General features: G+C 45.3%; 1 protein-coding gene and 1 long non-coding RNA gene across 2 annotated transcripts in view; one reads left to right on the top strand and one right to left on the bottom strand.

The window, feature by feature from the left end:
- LOC116984153 (twinfilin-1-like) overlaps positions 1–24,511 on the bottom strand; it is a 40,896-nt gene that overhangs the window by 3,948 nt on the left and 12,437 nt on the right. Inside the window, exons 2-5 of the mRNA XM_033038282.1 lie at positions 12,719–12,796; positions 9,326–9,504; positions 5,765–5,860; positions 2,227–2,322 (exon numbers count right to left, since the gene is read on the bottom strand). Coding sequence (XP_032894173.1) covers positions 2,227–2,322; positions 5,765–5,860; positions 9,326–9,504; positions 12,719–12,796 — 449 coding nt within the window. The remainder of the gene's footprint in view (positions 1–2,226; positions 2,323–5,764; positions 5,861–9,325; positions 9,505–12,718; positions 12,797–24,511) is intronic.
- LOC116984154 lies at positions 51–24,286 on the top strand. Its single transcript, XR_004414898.1, has 4 exons — positions 51–61; positions 6,609–6,613; positions 13,658–13,669; positions 24,120–24,286. It is a non-coding gene; the product is annotated as an uncharacterized LOC116984154 (long non-coding RNA).

Here is a 24,511-nt window from a genome sequence, read left to right as displayed (position 1 = left end):
TTTTTGCACATCCTGATAGCCAAGGCATTGTTAAATCTAAGGAACAGGTTTATATTTCCAAGTCAAGATGACATGCAACTGGGAGGGAAACTTGCACATAATTGCGTTCCCATCAATGGAGTTATGAGGAGTCTACATAACAAATGCAATTCAATCCAGAGAAGTTCAAAGTAATACACTTGGGAAAGGAAACAAATAAAGGCAGGTCACACCAAAGAACAAGAGTATGGTTTCGAATAACAGGTATTTTGGAAGGAATGTTCACTGCTCTTCAGTTAAAAGGACACAAGGGATTGTTGCCTTTGTTGGCCAAGCCATGAACTGCAAGAGCAGTGTGATCATGCAAGAACTACTGAAATATACTACAACCGATGGACTGCATTCAGTTCTAGTCACCTCACTGGAGAAAGACTGGATACCTCGAGGGCTCTAGAAAGTCTAACTGTTGTCAGGCTTGGCACTGGGCCTCTACTCGCTGAAGTTTAGAAGGATGAGGACACCTCATTGAAACTTACCGAATAGCGAAATTGTTGGGTAGAGTGCATGTGGAGAGGATGTTTCCACTAGTGGGAGAGTCTAGGGTCAGAGGTCATAGCCTCAGAAATAAAGGACGTTCATTTAGGGTGGAGATGAGGTGGAATTTCTTTAGTCAGAGGGTGATGAATCTGTGGAATTCTTTGCCACAGAAGGCTGTGGAGGCCAAGTCAATGGATATTTTTATGGCAGAGATATATAGATTCTTGATTAGTACAGATGTCGGGTTATGGGGAGAAGGCAGGAGAATGTGGTTTGGAGGGAGACATAGATCAGCCATGGTTGAATGATGGAGTAGACTTGATGGGCTGAATGGCCTAATTCTGCTCTAATCACTTATGACCTTATGTATTCTAGCTGTGATAGATTAGTTTTTTTTTAAATAACGGACATCGAGTTTTTAATCATGTTATGTAAATTATGAGAGACCTACACAAATTAAACAAAATACACCCATTTTGCTTGGCAGGTAGATCAATAATAGGGAAACAGATTTAACTAAACAAAATAAAGTACTACAAGGAAAATTAGGATTGTTTTCCCAACTCAAAAAGTTAGCATTAACTATTACGAACTAGGCCCTTTGGCCCCACAATGTCTGTGCCGAACATGATGCCAAATTAAACTAACCATATCTGCCTGCTCATGATCCATGACCCTCCATTCTTTGCTTGTTTTCATGCTTGTCTAAATGTTTCTTAAATGTTACTATCAGGTCTGCTTCCACCACTGCCCCAGGCAGCACAATTCAGGCACCCCTTGCCCCACATCTTTGAATATTCCCCCTCTCACCTTAAAGCTATACCCTTTAGTATTTGACATCTCTACCCTAGCAAAAAGTGAGATTAAAAAAAACAGAACAAGCCGAGGCCGACAACAAATGACCTCAGGCAAGAAGATTCCCTGATAGGCTGACAGGTTAGAGACAGTGTGAGGCCAAGAAGGATATTTTGTTGTGAACCATGGAACGGGTTATATATTTTCTACACTTTATCTTACTCTTCCATTCAGTCAACCAGATGAAACCACAGACCAATACTCTACTTGTAAATTCCAACAAAACAATAGCCCAACAAAAGAATAGAAAAAAGCAAACAAACTCCAATGCACGATGAGCAGTGAGGGGGGGGTAAGATGGAGGGTTGGGGAGGAAGGCGTTTGGAGAACTTACCCAAAATTGAAAAATTCAACGTTCATACCACTGCGCTGTAAACCACCCAAGCCAAATATGAGGTGCTTTTCCTCCAATATTCGAGTGGCCTCACTCCAGCAATGGAGGAAGCTCAGTACAAAAAGCTGAGTATTGGATTGGTTGGAGGAGTTAAAGTGCTTAGCACCCAGGAGATGCAGTAGCCCATGGCACACCAAGCGCGAGTGTTCAGCCAAACGGTCGCTGAATTTGCAATAAGGTATCCCTCTTACGCTCACAGTCTCTAGCCACCAATTGGACTATCAGGGAACCTCCTTGCCTGCAGTCATCTGTTGCCGACCCCGATTTGTCCTGTTTTTTTTTCTTGCGTCCAGTTTCGCTCCCCCACTCAATCAGCTTGAAGAAGCGCTTGACCCGAAACTTCCCCTATCCATTTTCTCCAGAGATGCTGCCCGACCCGCTGAGCTTCTCCAGCAGTTTATGCCTATCTTTAGCACCAACCAGCATTTGTAGAACCTTTTTATTATATTTAGCTCATTTACCTTAATCTTCTGTAGCTCTTCTTCTGCTGCCGTCAGTGGGACGGGATCCTTTTGCGAAACAAGATGCTTTGTGTAACCACTGAAGGAAACATCCTCCTACAAACACAGAAGTGGAAAATAGAAAAGCTGACCCAACAAAATACACTTTATCCTCACGTTATTCAACGTTCTGTTCCTATCACCACTCCCCATTATCCCAGCAACCTCTTCCCATATCCAACGTTTGCTCATCCTTCCTTAGATAAGAAGGCAATCCTGTTTTGGCCCTGCAGATAATAAAACTTTCAACTCAGTAATTCCCCGTTATTTGATGTGGCTCTATTTGCTTCTAACAATCCAGTCCTCGAACTATATTAAGAGCCAATGATGGACAAAAAGGTTGAAATTTACAAGGAGCACGGTTTGGGAAGGGCCACATAGAAAGATGGGGGTCATTTTAATTGAAGCATCAGTAAATCAGGAGTCAATTGAAGTCAGTGAATCTAGAATGATAAGCAAACAGAATTTGACATGAAATGATCTTTATAGTTCAGCTGATACTTATAGAGGAAAGAGGAATAGCAAAGCAGGGCTCGAAATTAACGGTTGCCCTGGTGCCAACGGCCACCTAAAGTCCTGCCGGGCAACCTAAAAGCTGTGCCATTTTGCCCGGCTTGGCAAGCACCCGGGACACCTGCTGTTCAACTCTGAGCGGGCCCCCCCTCTCTATCTCTCTCTCTGTCACTCTCCGTCTCTGCCCGCCATCCGTGTCTGGGCCGCCGGGTCTCCGCTCTCCGCTCGCCGCTCCTCATCCGCCGGCCGCCTTGCACATGCGCACTGCTACGGCCAGCACATCATCAGTCGCCCTGCACATGTGCACTGCCACGACAACTGGTCGGCGCCGGGCACTTTCTCCCTCCCTTTGCATTATGGGAGATCTGGCCACCATTGCTGTCCGGTTACTGCCTCGCCGCGACCGCTGAAAACTAACGCAGAATCACTCCCTGGAGCTGAAGTAACTCTCTGGAGTAATTCGTGCTTCTTGGTTTCCTGGTCCTCCAAAAATATTCTAAATGGAATTTAAACTGGAAGTGTTGGAGGGTCCACAACCAAACTCCAAACTCTGAACAATAACAGCCTATTGCATTTTATCTGTTTATTTATTGTATATATATATGGTCTATGGTATATAGACACACTGAACTTTTATCTCCTGTTCTGTATTATGTTTACATATTCTGTTGTGCTGCAGCAAGCAAGAATTTCATTGTCCTATCTGGGACACATGACAATAAAACTCTCTTGACTCTTGACTTGGACATAAGCAAAAAAGGGTTCTTGGGGAAAAAAGAGCTACCTTAAATTTAGTTGCGTGTAACTATGGTAGGGTGAAGACTATTCCTTGCTTTAATTGTGCGGGGGAACTCCATGGAGTAGCCAGCATCTCTGGATAGAAGAAATTTGGTGACGTTTCGGGTAGAGACCTCCTTTAGACTCCCTCTGGTTTTAGTGTTTTAGTTTAATTTAAAGATACAGCGTGGAAATAGGCATATATATATAATGTGTGTGCGTATAATGTAGTAGAGCTAATAGGACTTGATGTTTCAATCCCTGTAATAAGTCGGCACTCTTGCTATTTGCAGTGGGATTGGAGTGGTGGAAGGTAGGGTAGGTACGTCATCGGGTTCATCAGGTGTGCACCCTCCTTCTTTGACATTTCATTGATAAGCCCACAACATTTCCAGAGGGCTCAACGGTGATACCTGGCGTCCCAGTTACACCCCCCTCAGTTCCATACCCTCCTGTCTTCATCTTGCAGCCCAATTGTTGTCTCTCCTTTAGATCCAAATCCAATAGCTGCTTTTTTCTGCAGAATTTGATAATGACTTGATTGCTCACCCCCATTTTCTTTAATAGCCTGGTCATAGGTGTATCAACAAATCCCCTGCATCCCAATTCGACAGGGAAAATCTTGATCTTCTAGCCATTCTGGGAAGCTTCAGTTGCCAATTCAGAGTACTTGGTATTTTTCCTCTCATAAGCTTTAACACCATCTTCCCATGGAACTGTCAGTTCCACAACGTATGCCAACGTGGCTGTTGTAGACCATAGGACCATGTCTGACCGGAGTGTTGTAGCCACAATGTCAGGAAAACACAAGCCTTTTTTCTAAGTCCACTTCCATTTTCCAATCCCGAGCAGGCTGCAGAATGCTTGCATCCATTGATGTTATCTGGAGCTCTGGAGGTTGGCCTGCTGGTACAAATGTTGTGAAGTGGACATTTCGTGCCAATGTTGGTGGGGAAGCATTTGTGGTCGTTCGCCTCTGTTCAAGGATTGATGCCAGCTGTCTGAGAACGTGGTTATGCCGCCAAGTGTAACCCCCTTGGTCGAGGCTCATAGTGCATCCTGTTAAAATGTGCCTTAGTGATGCAGGTGCTTGGCAAAGGGAGCAAGCGGGGTCTTCTCCAAACCACTGCTTCAGGTTCTGGTGTGATGGTAGAACAACATAAGTGGCTCTGATGACAAAACTTAGCCGAGATCCTTCCTTGAGCTTTGCATCATGCCATCGACACAAACTCTTCACTGGCATTTCTGAAACAGTTGGAACAGGTATTCCGTCAATATGAAATCTTTGATCCTTGACTTGACCTTTGACAATGGAGATGCTTCTGCACTTGCTGGGTTTAATCTTCATCCTTGCCCATGTGATGTTTTGATGAAGTTTTTCCAGAAGTCTCTTGGTGCAGGGGATAGTTGTTGTTAGTGTTGTTATATCGTCCATATTGGCTCTTATCGGTGGCAATCACTGACCACACTGAAGCCATTTTCCTCCCACAACCCATTTTGATGCCCAGATAATGAGCTCCATTGCCACAGTGAAGGCCAATGGGGAGATGGTGCACCCCACCATGATGCCTACTTCCAGTGGTTGCCATGCTGTGGTAAACTGATGTTGTGAGACAAAATTGCAGATCCTGGAAGTAGTTTTTTACTAGATTTGTTATTATTGCAGGCAACTGAAAGAATTCAAAAGCAGTCCACAGTAGCGAATGAGGAACTGATCCATAGGCGTTGGCCAGATCGAGGAACAAGACATGCAGATTATTTTGTTCTTTCTTAGCAGTCTGGATTTGATGCCATATAATGCTGGTATGTTCAAGGCATCCCGAGAAGCCTGCTATGCCAGCCTTTTGGATTGACTTATCAATGAAATGGTTTTGTTTCAGATACTTTGTAAGTCTTTTCACCACCACACTGAAATTTTTGTTAGTTTTGAATATTTTGCCTCTAGTTCCAGGGGCTCATGTTCCCTTTAATGGGCAACAATTAATTAGACTTGGAGCACTCTCTGACTTGGTAAAGCCAAACGATGGATGTGGATTAATTGCACACAGTTCATTTTACTAGTGATGCAACATCAATGCAAATAAAGTAATTTGAGCACATTAGGAACTGACATCAAATATCACCCTGAGATCGTCACTGATATCCTGAGATAGAGTAAGGACTGGTAGCAAAACAAAAACGAACCACAGATTAAAAAGTAGATTCATACCGTTACAGTCCCAAATAATTCATCTTTGATGTGGCTATTCCCAAATTCCTTCTTCAAAGTTGTTCTTGTTGCTGCATATAACATTTTTTGTCGAACCTGCAGAAAGGATATAGGAAAATAAAACTTCACAAACCTTCTATGAACACAGATTCAGCTTTTTTAAACAAATACCATCAATGACAATTACGTAGCTCTAGGCTGCATGAAAAACATTCACCCACTTTGAAAAAGTCTACTTAGATTAAGTAAACATGTCATGACATTTGCAAATGCAATGTGGATACATAGATAGTGCCTCTGAATGTAATGAACTGGGAGTATTATCAAACAAGACTTGACACTCAGGCACAGTGAGTGCAAAGTAACTAACCTGGAAATGCATGGATGCCCCGAATTAGAATAGTGCAGAAATCTACAAATCATCTTATTTATTAATACTATATCTAATTTATATTTATTTTAGAAAATATTTCATATTTTTTCAACTGGTATGTCAGAGCTACGTGACAAACATTCAAAATATATATTCTGCTTTACAAAAAATCTACCATAAGAACAATGTTAAATATGTTGCATTATTGGGAGCAATACTACGTTAATTAATATTGATAGGATGCACTGATAAACCACATTAGGAAACTGAACATCGGAAATAAAAAAAACATGCATTAAAGATAGTCTTGAAAACCTTTTAAAATAATCTCACATTTATGTATTTACACTGTTAAGATGCTTTATTTTTAAAAAAACTATAAATTAGAAAAATAAATCAAGCTATTTGGTAATGGTACAAATGATCAGATAACACACATTCAAAGAATACTTGCATCTAAACTTCAACTAGAATCTGTTGCAATTTTGGACCAGAAGAATTTGAAAAGTGGATGGAAGGTACTGACTCCATTCCACCAACAATATACTTTAAACATATTCTAACAATGGGTGTTAGTCCAAAGCATTAACTCTTTTTCATTCCACAGATTCTGTTTAACCCACTGATTCTAGCAATTTCCATTTTTTTTATGTTCAGTATCATTTACTCCAAATTCTACACAATAATAATCTACAAAATAATTCCATAATGCATTAAGATGAAATCTCTAACACTAAGTTAATGCTATATGCAGGCAACATTTTCTGTAGTGACCAGAACATATGGGTAGAACCTTAAATGTTGCAGAAGCAGGTATTTAGCCAGGATCATAGAAAATGGATTCCTTTATGCACATTGTACATAAAATCTTTAATTTGTTATTTTTTGCTAATTGTAAGCTGTAGAAATTCTTCCCATTGGGAAAATGGATCAAATAATTGTGGTGTGATTCACATTTGTACATCCGAATCTAACCATCAGATCCGCATGCTTGATATTCAGTTCTGTAATCACCAATCAATGCAATAGAAATTGATCTTAATGGTGCAACTAGTGACCTACACTTCTCACTGGCAGTAGAATAAGAAGCAAACTCCGGTGTATAGCGATCAAAGGGCAATTACAGTCCCTGTAGATCAAGGAGGATTTTCAGAATTGATTAATGTCAATCCTTGCAGCATCTCCAGTTTGCATCTATAACGTGTCTTGTTTTAGATAAAATGGAGAGGGAGAGTCTGGAATGTTAACCAGAATTTATAAGCTTTGTGATTACTTAGATGCCTGCTATAATATTCCAGTTAAAAATTGCTTTGCTACTTTTTAATGTTATCAATATTCCTCTATAAGATATCCCAAGGCTGGGTGTTAAACCCTTATGAAGATATTTAACTTCAAGATTCATAAAACAGCAGTGATGATTCACCCACTTAAATCCTGTGAGCACAATGCACTGTATTAATTCAGTTATATCAATTACCTAAATACAATTAATTAATTGCAAATTCCCACAGATGCCAGCATTTTGACCTGTTGATGCAATTTATGAAGCTTGTGATATCACAGCATAAGCAAGCTACTGGAGAGTGTTGCCATTTAATGAACGGAAGCTGCCTTGATGAGAGTGGGACATGAGAATGCACCCATAAAGGAAAGAGCTGAGAGCTGGTGAAGGTACTGGCCATAAGAAGCACATCGCTTGTGCAAAATGGTGGCAGAGACTAGGAGACAACAGCCACGTCCTTCTGGAAGGAGGCATTTGCAAAGACCTTGGATAAACTTTATGAAAATCTGGACTTTAGAGCAGCTGGAAATGTAGGAAAATGCCCATCTTACTCTATCCGTTCCTGCAGAGATTTGTAACACCAGCCTGGAAATGATCCAGAGGTCAAAATGCCAAAGGGCCATGAACTCCATGGACAAGGTGGACAAGAGATTTGTGAGGCTGCATTGAGGACACATTAGATCCGTCAATATCAGTTCCAAGCTAAACGAGTTTAGAATAGAATAAGAACTTTGTTTATTCAATGGGAACTTTGTTTATTCAATGGCAACTTGAACGTCCAGGAGCAGAAAAGAATGCAGAAAGTTGTGACCACTGCCCAGTCCATCAATGGCTCTGACCTCCCCACCATCGAAGGGATCTATCGCAGTCGCTGCCTCAAAAAGACTGCCAACATCATCAAAGACCCACACTATCCTGGTCACACACTCATCTCTCTGTTGCCATCGGGAAGAAGGTACAGGAGCCTGAAATCTGTAACATCCAGGTTCAGGAACAGCTACTTCCCCACAGCCATCGGGCTATTAAACACAACATCAAATAAGCTCTGAGCAATAACAGTCTATTATTACTATTGCACTTTATCTATTATTTATTGTGTATATATGGTCTATGGCCTATAGACACACTGGACTTTTATCTCCCGTTCTATATTCTGTTGTGCTGCAGCAAGTATGAATTTCATTGTCCTATCTGGGACACATGACAATAAAACTCTCTTGACTTAAGATGGAATTTAAGTATCATGTGTATGCTGTACACACCAAAGATTAATTTTATATGCTGCACTATTATTGGCACCATTTGGGATGAGATTCACACTGGACAAGAGGTGATGGGGAAGGGAAAATCCTGCTGAAAAGTAGAAAGTTAAATTTCACAATGACTGCTGAGATTTCAACCACTGAGTATCATTGTTTTACGATGGGTGTTTGGTTTGGTTGTGAAAACTGCACTGCAGAATCCCTCGACCCCTCTCTAATAGCTATAGCGGCTCTGAACCGGCCCTAATGAGTGCCCCCCCACCCACCCCCCTTTGGACAGTCTCCCTCAGATGGTCACGTCAATCAATTCAGCTTGTTTATTTATGTATTGTATTTATTTACCTTTCTTGTACATCAGTGGAGCTGCACAACACTAAATCTCGTTGCACTGACGTGCAATGACAATAAAAGATATTATTATTATCATTATTATTAATAGACACACAATTCACTACGTTGATTCAAGGTAACATACAGCCAAGAGTGCCTATAAACTACATCCTAATAAACAACAACACCTTCCTGTTAAATTGGAAAGACGGAACCTTCTTAAAATGCTATTCGGTCCCAAGGCCTTTTCTTGCAAAGCTTGTTATATTTAAATCACATTTTCATTTATCTTCATATGACAGCCAAATTCTTACTGGTGAAAGGTCAGGTGACCAGGCAATAAAGAGCCACTGAAATCCCTGAACATTCATGGTGTCCAATCGGTACAATATATAGGCAGGCTGCCGTTCTTCTAACAGAGGAAGAATACACAGATCATATTCGTGGTCCCATCTGCTAACAGACTCTCTGGATGCACCAACCTTGAGTTGTTCTGTAACAAATAATTAACATTAGCAAGGAAAATTAGAAGAAAAAAAAAAATCAGAAATGCAAAACCCAATCCTGTAACTTGCCTACATTTTATTTTAATGCTAAACTATTGTCAAGTCATAGAGTGATATAGTGTGGAAACAAGCCCTTCGGCCCAACTTGCCCACACCGGCCAACATGTCCCAGCTACACGAGTCCCACCTGCCTGCTTTTGGTCCATATCCTCCAAACTTATCCTATCCATGCACCTGTCCAAATGTCTCTTAAACGTTCCAATAGTACCTGCCTCCACAACCTCCTCTGGCAGCTCGTTCCATACACCCACCACCCTTTGTGTGAAAAAGTTACCCCTCAGATTCCTATTAAATTGTTACCCCTTCACTTTAGACCTATGTCCTCTGGTCCTCGATTATAGAAACATAGAAACATAGAAAGTAGGTGCGAGAGTAGACCACCAGGTCCGTCGAGCCCGCACCGCCATTCGCTCATGGCTGAACACTAAACAGACACACTTACCCACAAACAGTAGACACAAGACACAGAACACAAGACACTACCCTCCCCTTTATACCGCTATCACCCCTCTCCACCACAATAACCTCGTGATCTCCTGGGGGAGGCAAAAAACCGGATAAAAACCCAGGTCCAATTCGGGAAAAAAATCCGGGAAATTCCTCTCCGACCCCAATCCAGGCGATCGACACTTGTCCAGGAGATCACTCAGGTCTTACTATACTAACCATACCTAGGTCCATATCCCTGCCCTCTCCCCGTAGCCCCTTATCCCCTTGGCAGCTAAAAAACCATCTATTTTAGTCTTAAATATATTTAAAGTTTCTGCTTCCACTGCTCCCTGGGGCAGTGAATTCCATAAATTAACCACCCTCTGGGTGAAGAAGTTCTTCCTCATCTCAGTTTTAAAAGAGCCCCCCCTTATTCTGCAACTATGTCCCCTAGTTCTAGTCTCCCCGATCATCGGGAACATCCTCGGTGCATCCACCCGATCAAGGCCCCTCACGATCTTATATGTTTCAATGAGATCGCCTCTCATTCTTCTAAACTCCAAAGAGTAGAGTTCCAGCCTACTTAACCTTTCCTCATATGTCAATCCCCTCATTGCAGGAATTAATCTTGTAAACCTTCGCTGCACTGCCTCCAGGGCTAGTACATCCTTTCTTAAGTATGGACCCCAGAACTGTACACAGTATTCCAAATGTGGTCTCACTAATACTGTGTACAGCTGCAGCAAGACCTCCGTGTTTTTATACTCAATCCCCCTAGCAATAAAGGCCAAAACTCCATTGGCCTTCCTGATTGCTTGCTGCACCTGCATACTAACTTTTAGTGATTCATGTACTAATACCCCTAGATCCCTTTGCGTTGCATTACAACGCAGCTCCTCCTCATTTAGAAAATAACTTGCCCTATCATTTTTTTTCCCAAAGTGAATGACTTCACATTTATTAATATTAAATTTCATCTGCCAAGTTGTTGCACACTCACCTAGCTTATCTATATCCTTTTGCAGACTCTTCCTATCCTCCTCATCCCCTACTTTTCCTCCCATTTTTGTATCGTCCGCAAATTTTGATATATTACACTTGGGCAAGAGATCTTGCCCTCACTCTGGGCAAGAGATCTATGCATCTACCCGATCTATTCCTCTCATGATTTTATACACCTCTATAAGATCATCCCTCATCCTCCTGCGCTCCAAGGAATAGAGACCCAGCCTACCCAACCTCTCCCTATAGCTCAGATCCGCTAGTCCTGTCAACATCCTTATAAACCTTCTCTGAACCCTTTCAAACTACAATATCTTTCCTATAAAATGGTGCCCAGAACTGAACACAATACTGCAAATGCGGTCTCACCAACGTCTTAGTCAACTGCAACATGACCTCCCAACTTCTATACTCAATACTCTGATGAAGGCCAAAGTGCCAAAAGTCCTTTTGACCATCTTATCTACCTGCGACTCGACCTTCAAGGAACCAAGCACCTGCACTCCTAGATCCCTCTGCTCGACAACACTCCATTGATTAAAACAGCATGGATGGGCAGAAATGCTGTTTGTTAGTTACATAAAGATTGTGAACTTCAAATGGAAGATTCACAGAACAGCACTGAAATGCTCAATTCTGACAGTTCCTTATTGATGTGTTGCAAATTCTCAGCAAAAGACTTCAGAGATGACAGCAGGAGGAAAAGCCACATTTACTAACGAAAGAGGACATCTCCGGCGCAACAAGGATAGAGTTCCCTTGGTCCTCACCTTTCACCCCACCAGCCTCCGCATCCAACACATCATCCTCCAACATTTCCATCATCTCCACTGTGATCCCACCAGTAGTCACATCTTCCCATTCCCACCTCTTTCTGCCCTCTACAGAGGCCATTTCCTCCACAACTCCTTGGTTCACTCATCCCTTCCCACCCAAACCATCCCCTCCCCAGGTACTTTGGCCTGCAGCCATATAAGTTGTAACACTCTCCCTATCTGTCCTCCCACACCTCCATCCAGGGACCCCAGCAGTCCTTCCAAATGAGGCAGAGGTTCACATGCACCTCGTCGAACCTCATCTACTGCATCCGGTGTTCCCGATGTGGCCGCCTGTACATCGGTGAGACCACATGCGGATTCAGTGATTGTTTCACTGAACACTTACGCTTGGTCTGCCAAGGCCCACAGGATCTCTCGATTACTATCCATTTTAACTCCTCTTCCCGTTCCCATACTGACCTTTCCTTCGTAGACCTCCTCCATTGCCAGAGTGAGGCCACACAAAACTAGAGAAACAATACCTTGTACTCCACTTTGGTAGCTGAATGGTATGAATTCTCCAATTTTCAGTATCCCCTAGCTTCACAATTTGTATCGCTTTAATCCTGTATCATATCTTCTTGCTTTTGTGACGTGAGTCAAAAGATATACAAATTGAGAGAGCACAATTTATCCCTCTAATTATTTTTAAGACCGTATTGGACTTCAATAAACGTGAGCAGGCAGTATCTTCAATCAGTGTAGTGGAGTCATAAATCTTACATTTGAAGACAATTAATTTGGCTTGCATAATATAATTTTGTTTTCGTATGATAGAATTTGATGTTTTATAAGGAGCATACTAAAAGGTTTGACTGTTTAAGATGTGACATAAAAGACAATTCTGTGGTGATTCTCGCTAAGTGCAGATTCCAGCTCCTGAACAACCTACCGTTTTCAATCACAATTTTCAGGACACAGAATTCTCCATTCCTGGCTCTGGCAAAGATATTCTTTAGTTCTTTGGAAACTGTGGGAAAAAACAGAATAGAATATTTCTGCCAAAAAGTGGTTAGTTGTGTTTAAGAAATGTCTTTTAAGATTATGGAATCTATACATTTAAATACAGTAATTACTTAAAGTGTTTACCGCTATTAGGTATAGTTCAGAAATACCATAAAATTATAAAACTAAAGAACAATACTGTAGAAATGGATGTGACGATTAGTTGTTATTGACAAATAAAGACTAATTGCAAGTGATTTCAGCTCAGATGGTCACCGTCAACGATATTACTGAGCTCAAAAGTCCCTGCATGACGTCTGTCTTTTCTTTTTAAAATAGAACAATTTCTTCACCCACTGCTCCAGTTCAATACAGCATACATATGATACTTAAATTCCATCTTAATGATATATGGTCCAATTTTTATTTAGCATGCTGGTAAACAGTTATCAACAGCCACCTCAAATATGATCATACTTCTGCCGTGTGATTTCTTCCTGAATAGCGGTAAGCACAGTTTCTTCACTACAGACTTTTATGCAGATTGAGTACAAGAGGCAGGAAGTCATGATGCAGCTATGTCAGACTTTGGTGAGGCTGCATTTGTAGTATTGTGTGCGTTTCTGGTCACCACATTACAGGAAAAATGTGGCACCTTTGGAAAGGGTGCAGAGGAGGTTTACCAGAATGATGCCTGGATTAGGGGTATTAGCTACAGGGAAAGGTTGGACAGACTTGAATGGTTTTCACTAGAGTGTCGGAGGTTGAGGGGAGGCCTGATACAAATATAAAACTATGTGAACATATAGGGTAGGCAGTCAGTACTATTGCCCGAGATGGAAATATCAAATACTAGAGGGCATAGCTTTAAGATGAGAGGGGCCAGTTTTTTTTTAAAGTGATGTGCGGGTTATTATTTTTATACAGAGGGTGGTGATTGCCTGGAACACATTGCCAGGGGTGGTGGTGAAGATAGATGCAATAGTGACATTTAAGAGACATTTGCATCGGCTGAGAATGGAGGGATATGAATTAAGTGCAGGCAGATGAGAGTTGGTCTTGGCATCACTTTTGGCACATTGTTTCTGAGCTGTTATTCTATATCCTTAAAAGTTATTGCTAACATAAAGACAAATAATGTAGACTGTAAACCAATAAAAACTAAATGAATATAAAAAAGACTACAGATAATAGATATCTGAGATGGCTGAAAATACTCAGCAAGTCATTCAGCAGGACATGAAATTTCAGAACATGACTATCACCTGGAAGATTATTCTGAAAGATCAATACAGCCTTTTCTTATTTTTTTGAATGATTTACATTAACAAAAAGCAAATTATTAACAATCTGATCAGTTACAGCAGTAAATATGATATTGCATCTGTAAAATATCACAATGTTACATTTGTTCTGTTAAAATAGCCCAAGGCTGGGAACTCCAGCGTAAGTGTGTGTGGACTCCTAGGTCATGGTTCCAGGGCCGGCCTTAGGGGGTGCGGGGCCCAATTGGGAACAATTTTGGTGAGCCCCAGGTTCCCAGCCAAGGTCTGTCAGCCCTGTTATTTAGTATATATTATGAAATTGTACACTGCTATGGATTATACACTATCTGAATCTCTCCTGCTCCCATTTGACTGTCAGTAACTCCGCTGGCTTCCAACCTTTACCGTGGCAGCTAATTACCATAAACTGCATTATGTGATTGGACACAATGCCCTTGGAGACAGCGACTGATTGGACGGGAGGAGACCTATTTGTTGATTGGACGGGAATTTTAAGGCAAGCTGGTTGGTGATTGGACGCAACCCCCGTAGAGACAGCGATTGATTGGCCGTCAAATAATCAGGCACAAAAAATTTGACAAATAGGAAAACAAAAAACGCTGGTCTGGGCGAACTCAGTGGACTATCTCGCTCCAAACTAAACAGTATAATATGCAGGTACATTCATCTATCTATCTTCTATCGATCTATTCTATCTATCTATTATTATATAAAACTCTCGCCCCATCCGTCCGACATCCGTCCGGCTGCCTTTATGCCTTTTGATTCGTTCCCGCCGTGCGATGCCACAATGCCCGATGCTCGCAGACGTCCAATCGCGATGCCCGACGCTCGCATACGTCCAATCGGAAAGGATCAATTTACATGTACGGTTTCCGGCAGCATTTCTCCCATTGATTCCCTGCAACTCCGAGACCAGACGCAGAATCGCCAACTTCTTTTCCATTTCGGTAGAGATTTCACTTTTCTTTCTAAGTATCCGCTCCTCATTACATTTCGTCGTGTTAAAGTACACGTTTTAAACCAAAACCCCCCCCCCCCCCCAAAATAAACTGACTTGATGTCACAATGCCCAATGCCCGCAGATGTCCAATCGGGATGGATCCATTTACATATGCCTTTGAACCAGCCCCAGCCCCTGGTGACCTTGTCATCGTGTGATGACACAATGCCCAATACCCAAAGACATCGTTGCCATAGAGAAGGTTCACCAGACTGGTTCAAGGGACATCAGGACTATCATATGAAGAAAGACTGGATACACTCGGCTTGTACCCGCTAGAATTTAGAAAATTGAGGTGATATCTTATAGACTCTAATGTTTCTATGTTTCCCTCTCCACAAACCCCCCCCCCCCCCACTCCAACCCATCCCTCTCCTCCCCACCCCGTTCACTCTCTACCCCACCCCCTTCCATCTCCCCCCTCCCCCAAACCCAAACCCTCTGTCCCTCTTCCAACACTACCGCAACCCCTCCCACACCACGCTACCACTTCTCTCCCCATTCCCCCTCCACTCTCCCTCCCCACTCTTACCCCTCTCACCCCCCAAAACCCCCCTCCCACTCCATCCCTCCTCCACTCCCTCCCCATCCCACCCCTCCCACACATCTCCCAACCCATCCACCCCTCTCACCCCCTACCCTGCTCTCCTTTAACCTCCAAAATCTGCCCCTTTTCAACTTCCTCCTCTCCCCTCCTTCCCCTCTTCACACACCCCTCCACACACCTGTGTGTTTGGGGTGTGATTAATGTGAGTGTGTTGCCGCAGCAACCAACAAACCCCCCCCCCCCCACACAAACGCCGTTGGGAAAACAGACCCAACGGGTCTGCACTTGGTCTAGTTAATATATAAAACTCTCGTGCCATCCGTCCGGCTGCCGTCCGGCTGCCTTTCTGCCTTTTGATTCGTTTCCATCGTGTGATGTCACAATGCCCAATGCTCGCAGATGTCCAATCGCAATGCCCAATGCTCGCAGATGTCCAATCGGAATGGATCCATTTACATGTACGGCTTCTGGCTGCATTTCTTCCTTTGATTCACTGCAACTCCGAAACCAGACGCAGAATCGCCGACATCTTTTCCATTTCGGTAGAGATTTCACTTTTCTTTCTAAGTATCCGCTCCTCATTACATTTCGTCGTGTTTAAGTACACGTTTTTAATCAAACCCTTCCCCACCCCCCCAATATTTCAAAAATAAACTGGCTTCTCTTCTCACCCATAGAAGCAGCACCAGCCCCAGCCCCTGGTGAACGTTCCATTGTGTGATGTCACAATGCCCGATGTTCACATATGTCCAATCGGAATGGATCCATTTACATATGCCTTTGCAGGAGCCCCAGCCCCTGGTGAACGTTCCATCGTGTGATGTCACAATGCCCAATGCTCAAAGACATTGTTGACATAGATGGAGTACAGAGAAGGTTCACCAGACTGATTCCTGGGATGTCAGGACTTTCATATGAATAAAGACTGGATAGTTGATGCCTGTTCATTGGCTGTATTTAAGAGGGAGTTAGATGTGGCCCCTGTGGCTAAAGGGATCAGGGGGTATGGAGAGAAGGCAGGTACATGATACTGAGTTGGATGATCAGCCATGATCATATTGAATGGTGGTGCAGGCTCGAAGGGACAAATAGCCTACTCGTGCACGTAATTTCTATGTTTCTATGTTTCCCTCTCCTCACCCCTCTCCCTCTCCCACCCATCCCTCTCTCCCCCACCCCCCTTCCATCTCTACCCCACCCCCTTCCCTCTCTCCCCCCGCCCCCTTCCCCTACCCCTCTGTCCCTCTTCCACCAGTCCCTCTACCCCTGCCTCCCCACTCTTCCACTTCTCTCCCCTTACGTCACCCCTCTCCCTCCCTCACCCCTCTCTCTTCACCTCCCTGTCCCACCCCTTCCCCTACCCCTCTGTCCCTCTTCCACCACTCCCCCGTCCCTCTTCCACCACTCCCGCTACCCCTCCCTCCCTCCCCACTCTTCCACTTCTCTCCCCCTTCTCTCCTCCCCCTCTCCCTCTCCTCACCCCTCTTCCATCCCTCTCTCCCCCACCCATTCCCTCTCTACCCCAACCCCTTCCCTCTCTCCCCCGCCCCCTTCCCCTCTGTCCCTCTTCCACCACTTCCCCTACCCCTCCCTCTCCCACTTCTCTCCCCTTCCCCCACCCCTCTCCCTCCCTCACCCCCCCTCCCTTCCCCTCTCTCCCCCGCCCCTTCCTCTACCCCTCTGTCCCTCTTCCACCACTCCCCCTGTCCCTCTTCCCCCACTCCTGCTACCCCTCTCCCCCTCCCTCCCTCCCTCCCTCCCCACTCTTCCACTTCTCTCTCCCCCCACCCCTCTCCCCCTCCCATCCCACTCTCCCTCTCCCTCCACACTCTCCCCCCTCTCCCTCCTCATTCCCTTACCGTGCACAGTCTCTGTCTTTAAGAAGGAACTACAGATGCTGGAAAATCGAAGGTAGACATAAAAAAAGCTGGACAAACTCAGCGGGTGCGGCAGCATCTATGGAGCGAATTGAATGGTCAACGTTTTTGGCCGAAACCCGGAAGAAGGGTTTCGGCCAAAAACGTTGCCCTTTTCCTTCGGTCCATAGATGCTGCTGCACCCGCTGAGTTTATCCAGCTTTTTTGATGTTGTACCAGCCTCTCTCTCTCTCTGCCCTTTTCTCTTCTCTCGACTCATGCACGCCCGCTCCAACCCCTCCCCCCCTTCACCTCTCTCCCCCATCCTCTTCTCCCCTCCCCCTCCCCCTCTCCCTCTCCACCCTCCTCCTCCCCTTCCTCACAAAATATTTTTTGTGGGGGCGGGTCCTCAATGTGTGTGACTGTTTGTGGAGGAGGCAACGCGCTCTCCATTCAAGAAGACACTCATCTGTTTGTGGAGGTGCGTGCTTAGTATGTGACCAAAGATCTTATAGCGGAGCTCTCCGCTACAAGATCTTTGTGTGTGACGACACACGCGCTCCCCCCCCCCCCCCCTTTGGTGCAGGAGGCGCGCGCAGCATCTGAACGCTCAGCGATTATTTGAATTCTTCACTAACCGTCATTCTGACTTTGCTTGTGAAGAGAAAAGTCCTGAATTGCATTTGTCTGATGCAGGAAGATTGTTCCCGATGTTGGGGAAGTCCAGGACAAGCGGGTCACAGTTTAAGGATAAAGGAGAAATCCTTTAGTACTGAGACGAGGAAAACATTTTTCACACAGATAGTGGTGAGTCTCTGGAACTCTCTGCCACAGAAGGTAGTTGAGGCCAGTTCATTGGCTATATTTAAGAGGGAGTTAGATGTGGCCCTTGTGGCTGAAGGGATCAGGGTCAGAGAGAAGGCAGGTACAGGATACTGAGTTGGATGATCAGCCGTGATCATATTGAATGGTGGTGCAGGCTCGAAGGGCCGAATGGCCTACTCCTGCACTTAATTTCTATGCTTCTATGTTTCCCTCTCCTCACCCCTCTCCCTCTCCCACCCATCCCTCTCTCCCCCACCCGCCTTCCCTCTCTACCACCACCCCCTTACCCCTGCCCCTCTGTCCCTCTTTCACCACTCCCCCTACCCCTCCCTCACCACTCTTCCACTTCTATCCCCTTACCCGACGCCTCTCCCTCCCCCACCCCTCTCTCTTCTGCTCCCTTCCCCTCTCTCCCCCACCCCTTCCCCTATGCCTCTGTCCCTCTTCCACCACTCCCCCGTCCCTCTTCTACCAATCCCGCTACCCCTCTACCCCTCCCTCCTTCCCCACTCTACCACTTCTCTCCCACTCTCTCCTCCCCCTCTCCTCACCCCTCTCCCATCCCTCTCTCCCCCACCCCCCTTCCCTCTCTACCCCACCTCCTTCCCTCTCTCCCCACCCTCTCTCCCCTCCCTCCCTCCTCCCCTCCCTCCCCATCCCCCCTCCCCCACATCTCTCTCCCCATCTCTCACCCCCTTCCCCGCTCTCCTTTCCCTCCCAAATCTATCCAGTTTCCTCCTCCTCCTCTTCCCTCCCTCCCTCCCCTCTTCTCACCCCCCCCCCCCCCCCCCCCCCGCAAACGCAGTTGGGGAAACAGACCCAACGGGTCTGCACTTGGTCTAGTTATATATTAAAACTGTGTGCCTGTCGCCTGCCGTCTGTCCGGCTGCCTTTCTGCCTTTTGATTCGTTTCCATCGTGTGATGTCACAATGCCCAATGCGCGCAGATGTCCAATCGGAATGGATCCATTTACATGGACGGCTGCTGGCCGCCTTTCTTCCTTTGATTCACTGCAACTCCGAAACCAGACGCAGAATCGCCGACATCTTTTCCATTTCGGTAGAGATTTCACTTTTCTTTCTAAGTATCCACTCCTCATTACATTTCGTCGTGTTTAAGTACACGTTTTAAATCAAATCCTTCTCCCTCCCCCCCCCCCCCCCCCCCAATATTTCAAAAATAAACTGGCTTTCCACCCATAGAAGCAGCACCAGCCCCAGCCCCTGGTGAACGTTCCATCGTGTGATGTCACAATGCCCGATGCTCACAGATGTCCAATCGGAATGGATCCATTTACATATGCCTTTGCAGGAGCCCCAGCCAATGGTGAACGTTCCATCGTGTGATGTCACAATGCCCAATGCTCAAATACATTGTTGCCATAGAGGGAGTACAGAGAAGGTTCACCAGACTGATTACTGGGATGTCAGGACTTTCATATGAAGAAAGACTGGATAGACTCGGCTTGTACTCGCTAGATTTTAGAAGATTGAGGGGGGATTTTATAGAAACCGATGTTGGGGAAGTCCAGAACAAGGGATCACAGTTTAAGGATAAGGGGGAAATCTTTTAGGACCGAGATGAGAAAAAAAATGTTCACACGGAGAGTGGTGAATCTCTGGAATTCACTGCAACAAAAGGTAGTTGAGGCCTGTTCATTGGCTATATTTAAGAGGGAGTTAGATGTGGCCCTTGTGGATAAAGGGATCAGGGGGTGTGGAGAGAAGGCAGGTACAGGATACTGAGTTGGATGATCAGCCATGATCATATTGAATGGTGGTGCAGGCTCGAAGGGCCGAATGGCCTACTCCTGCACTTAATTTCTATGCTTCTATGTTTCCCTCTCCTCACCCCTCTCCCTCTCTCCCCTACCCCCCTTCCCTCTCTACCACCACCCCCTTCCCCCTACCCCTCTGTCCCTCTTTCACCACTCCCCCTACCTATCCCTCCCCACTCTTCCACTTCTATCCCCTTACCCCACGCCTCTCCCACCCACCCCCACCCCCACCCCTCTCTCTTCCCCTCCCTTCCCCTCTCTCCCCCACCCCTCTGTCCCTCTTCCACCACTCCCCCGTCTCTCTTCCACCCCTCCCGCTACCCCTCTACCCCTCCCTCCCTCCCCACTCTACCACTTCTCTCCTCCCCCTCTCCCTCTCCTCACTGCTCTCCCTCTCCCATCCCTCCCATCCCTCTCTCCCCCACCCCCCTTCCCTCTCTACCCCATCCCCTTCCCTCTCCCCCCCCCCACCCCCTTCCCCTATCCCTCTTCCATCACTCCCCCTACCCTCTCCTCCTCCCTCCCCACTTCCACTTCTCTCCCCCTTCCCCTCCACTCGCCCTCCCCACTCTTTCCCCTCTCTCCCCTCCCCTCTCCCCCTCCCTCCCTCCTCCCCATCTTCACCATACCCCCCTCCCCCACATCTCTCTCCCCATCTCTCACCCCCTACCCCAATCTCCTTTCCCTCCCAAATCTATCCCGTTTTCTCCTCCTCCTCTCCCCTCCCTCCCCTCTTCTCACCCCCCCCCCACCCCCCGCAAACGCCGTTGGGGAAACAGACCCAACGGGTCTGCACTTGGTCTAGTCTATCTATCTATCTATCTATCTATCTATCTATCTATCTATCTATCTATCTATCTATCTATCTATCTATCTATCTATCTATCTATCTATCTATCTATCTTCTATTTAATATATAAAACTCTCGCCCCATCCGTCCGGCTGGCGTCCGGATCCCTTTCTGCCTTTCGATTCGTTCCCGCCGTGCGATGTCACAATGCCCGATGCTCGCAGATGTCCAATCGCAATGCCCGACGCTCGCAGACGTACAATCGGAATGGATCCATTTACATGTACGGCTTCCGGCCGCATTTCTTCCGTTGATTCCCTGCAACTCCGAAACCAGACGCAGAATCGCCGACAGCTTTTCCATTTCGGTAGAGATTTCACTTTTCTTTCTAAGTATCCGCTCCTCATTACATTTCGTCGTGTTTAAGTACACGTTTTTAATCAAAACCTCCCCCCCCCCCCCCCCCCCCAATATTTCAAAACTAAACTGGCTTCTCACCCATAGAATCAGCACCAGCCCCAGCCCCTGGTGAATGTTCCATCGTGTGATGTCACAATGCCCAATGTTCACATATGTCCAATCGGAATGGATTCATTTACATATGCCTATGCAGGAGCCCCAGCCAATGGTGAACGTTCCATCGTGTGATGTCACAATGCCCAATGCTCAAATACATTGTTGCCATAGAGGGAGTACAGAGAAGGTTCACCAGACTGATTCCTGGGATGTCAGGATTTTCATATGAAGAAAGACTGGATAGACTCGCCTTGTACTCGTTAGATTTTAGAAGATTAAGGGAGTATCTTATAGAAACGTATACAATTCTTAAGGGGTTGGACGGGCTAGATGTTGGGGAAGACCAGAACAAGGGGTCAAAGTTTAAGGATAAAGGGGGAAAGCAGAATCACCGACATCTTTTCCATTTCGGTAGAGATTTCACTTTTCTTTCTAAGTATCTGCTCCTCATTACATTTCGTCGTGTTTAAGTGCACGTTTTTAATCAAATCCTTCTCTCCCCCCCCCCCCCAATATTTCAAAAATAAACTGGCTTCTCACCCATAGAAGCAGCACCAGCCCCAGCCCCTGGTGAACGTTCCAACGTGTGATGTCACAATGCCCAATGCTCACAGATGTCCAATCGGAATGGATCCATTTACATATGCCTTTGCAGGAGCCCCAGCCCCCGGTGAACGTTCCATCGTGTGATGTCACAATGCCCAATGGTCAAAGACATCGTTGCCATAGTGACAGTACAGAGAAGGTTCACCAGACTGATTCCTGGGATGTCAGGATTTTCATACAAAGAAAGACTGGATAGACTCGCCTTGTACTCGCTAGATTTTAGAAGTTTGAGGGGGTATCTTATAGAAACGTATACAATTCTTAAGGGCTTGGACAGGCTAGATGCAGGAAGATTGTTCCGGATGTTGGGGAAGACCAGAACAAGGGGTCACAGTTTAAGGATAAGGGGGAAATCCTTTAGGACAGAGATGAGAAAAACATTTTTCACACAGAGAGTGGTGAATCTCTGGAATTCTCTGCCACAGAAGGTATTTGAGGTCAGTTCATTGGCTATATTTAAGAGGGAGTTAGATGTGGCCCTTGTGGCTAAAGGGATCAGGGGGTAAGGAGAAGGCAGGTACAGGGTACTGAGTTGGATGATCAGCCATGATCATATTGAATGGTGGTGCAGGCTAGAAGGGCCGAATGGCCTACTCCTGCACTTAATTTCTATGTTTCAATGTTTCCCTCTCATCACCCCTCTCCCTCTCCCACCCATCACTCTCTCCCCCACCCCCCTTCCCGCTCTACCCCACCCCTTCCCTCTCCCCCCCGCCCCCTTCCCCTACCCCTCTGTCCCTCTTCCACCACTCCCCCGTCCCTCTTCCACCACTCCCGCTACCCCTCCCTCCCTCCCCACTCTTCCACTTCTCTCTCCCTTCTCTCCTCCCCCTCTTTTTCTCCTCACCCCTCTTCCATCCCTCTCCCCCCCCCCCCCGTCCCCCTCTCCCCCACCCCCTTCCCTCTCTCCCCCGCCCCCTGCCCCTCTGTCCCTCTTCCATCACTCCCCCTACCCCTCTCCTCCTCCCTCCCCACTCTTCCACCTCTCCCCCTTTCCCCTCCACTCTCCCTCCCCCCACCCCTCTACCCCTCCCTCCCCATCCCCCCCTGCTCTCTCCCCATCCCCCTCTCTCACCCCCTACCCAGCTCTCCTTTCCCTCCCAAATCTGTCCCATTTCCTCCTCCTCCTCTCCCGTCCCTCCCCTCTTCTCACCCCCCCCTACCCCCACCTGTGTGTTTGGGGGGTGGTTAATGTGAGTGTGATGCCGCAGCCCCCCCCGCAAACGCCGTTGGGGAAACAGACCCAACGGGTCTGCACTTGGTCTAGTTTAAAATAAAAGTCAGTGATTATTTCACATGATTTCTCACTGTGTAAAGCTCAGTATCTAACCAATTTCTGTTTAACACGTTTGGTCTGCCGTGAGCATTTTTCTCTTCCAAAACAGTTCATATCTAGCAATACGATCAACAAACCAGACAGCGGTTGGACGCAGTCATGCGATTAGCAAGCGATTGATAAGATTTGATGGGGCACCCTGAACTTTTTTGCATCAGTATTAGGGTTAAGTTATTGAATTTTGTCGTTTCTCATACATTCTCATATTCTATGAGTATTGTGTTTACACGCCTGTTATGCTGTTGCAAATAAGAATTTCATTGTTCTGTTGTGGGTGCACATGACAATTATACATTCTTGACTCGACTCTTCACTCATGCATTTGTGCAATAGGAAACAGATAACCATTGCACTCTGCGCCAAGTTAAAAAGAGTCAGCAGTAAATACTAAAGACACAATGAATAAAATCTCTTTATATGCAGATGATGTATTAATATATATTACAAAGCCAGAAATTAGCATTCCAAATTTACTAAATCTAATAACTCAATTTGGTCAATTTTCTGGATATAGAATTAATTGGAATAAAAGCGAAATCATGCCAATAACGGAACTTAATTTACACACACTACAACAATCCCATTTTAAAATAGTGAAGGAAAAATTTAAATATTTAGGAATTTATGTAACTAAGACATATACTTCTTTATTTAAATTTAACTTTCCACCTTTACTGAATAAACTACATAAGAATATTCAGTATTGGAAAACACTTCCCATTTCAATGTTTGGTAGAATTAATGCTATAAAAATGATCTTTTTACCACAGTTACTTTACCTATTCCAATCAATATATCTCCCAAGGTCGATTCTATTGTTACAAGCTTCATCTGGGATAATAAGAATCATAGAATAAGCAAAAAACATTTATGCAAATCAAAGACAAGTGGAGGTTTAGCCTTACCAAATTTTCTGTTTATATTTTGGGCAGTCCAAATTAAAAACATGAATTTCTGGCTGGAAGAAATGGATCAGCAACCAGATTGGTTAAGGATGGAAAAGGAAGACTGTTTGCCTTTTGAAATTGGTTCGATTATGTTTGCTCCCACAAAACTGCACAAAAAAACCTATAGGGAAAATCCTATAATACATAGTGGTATATGAATCTGGAAACAATTAAAAAAGGCTTTAAAATTGAATAATATATCACTCTGTTTCCCCATTGTAAACAATCCTTTATTTAAACCATCCATATT

The sequence above is a fragment of the Amblyraja radiata genome, chromosome 19, assembly GCF_010909765.2.
Source record: "Amblyraja radiata isolate CabotCenter1 chromosome 19, sAmbRad1.1.pri, whole genome shotgun sequence".
Taxonomy (NCBI): domain Eukaryota; kingdom Metazoa; phylum Chordata; class Chondrichthyes; order Rajiformes; family Rajidae; genus Amblyraja; species Amblyraja radiata.
This window is presented reverse-complemented; position numbering and strand designations above follow the sequence as displayed.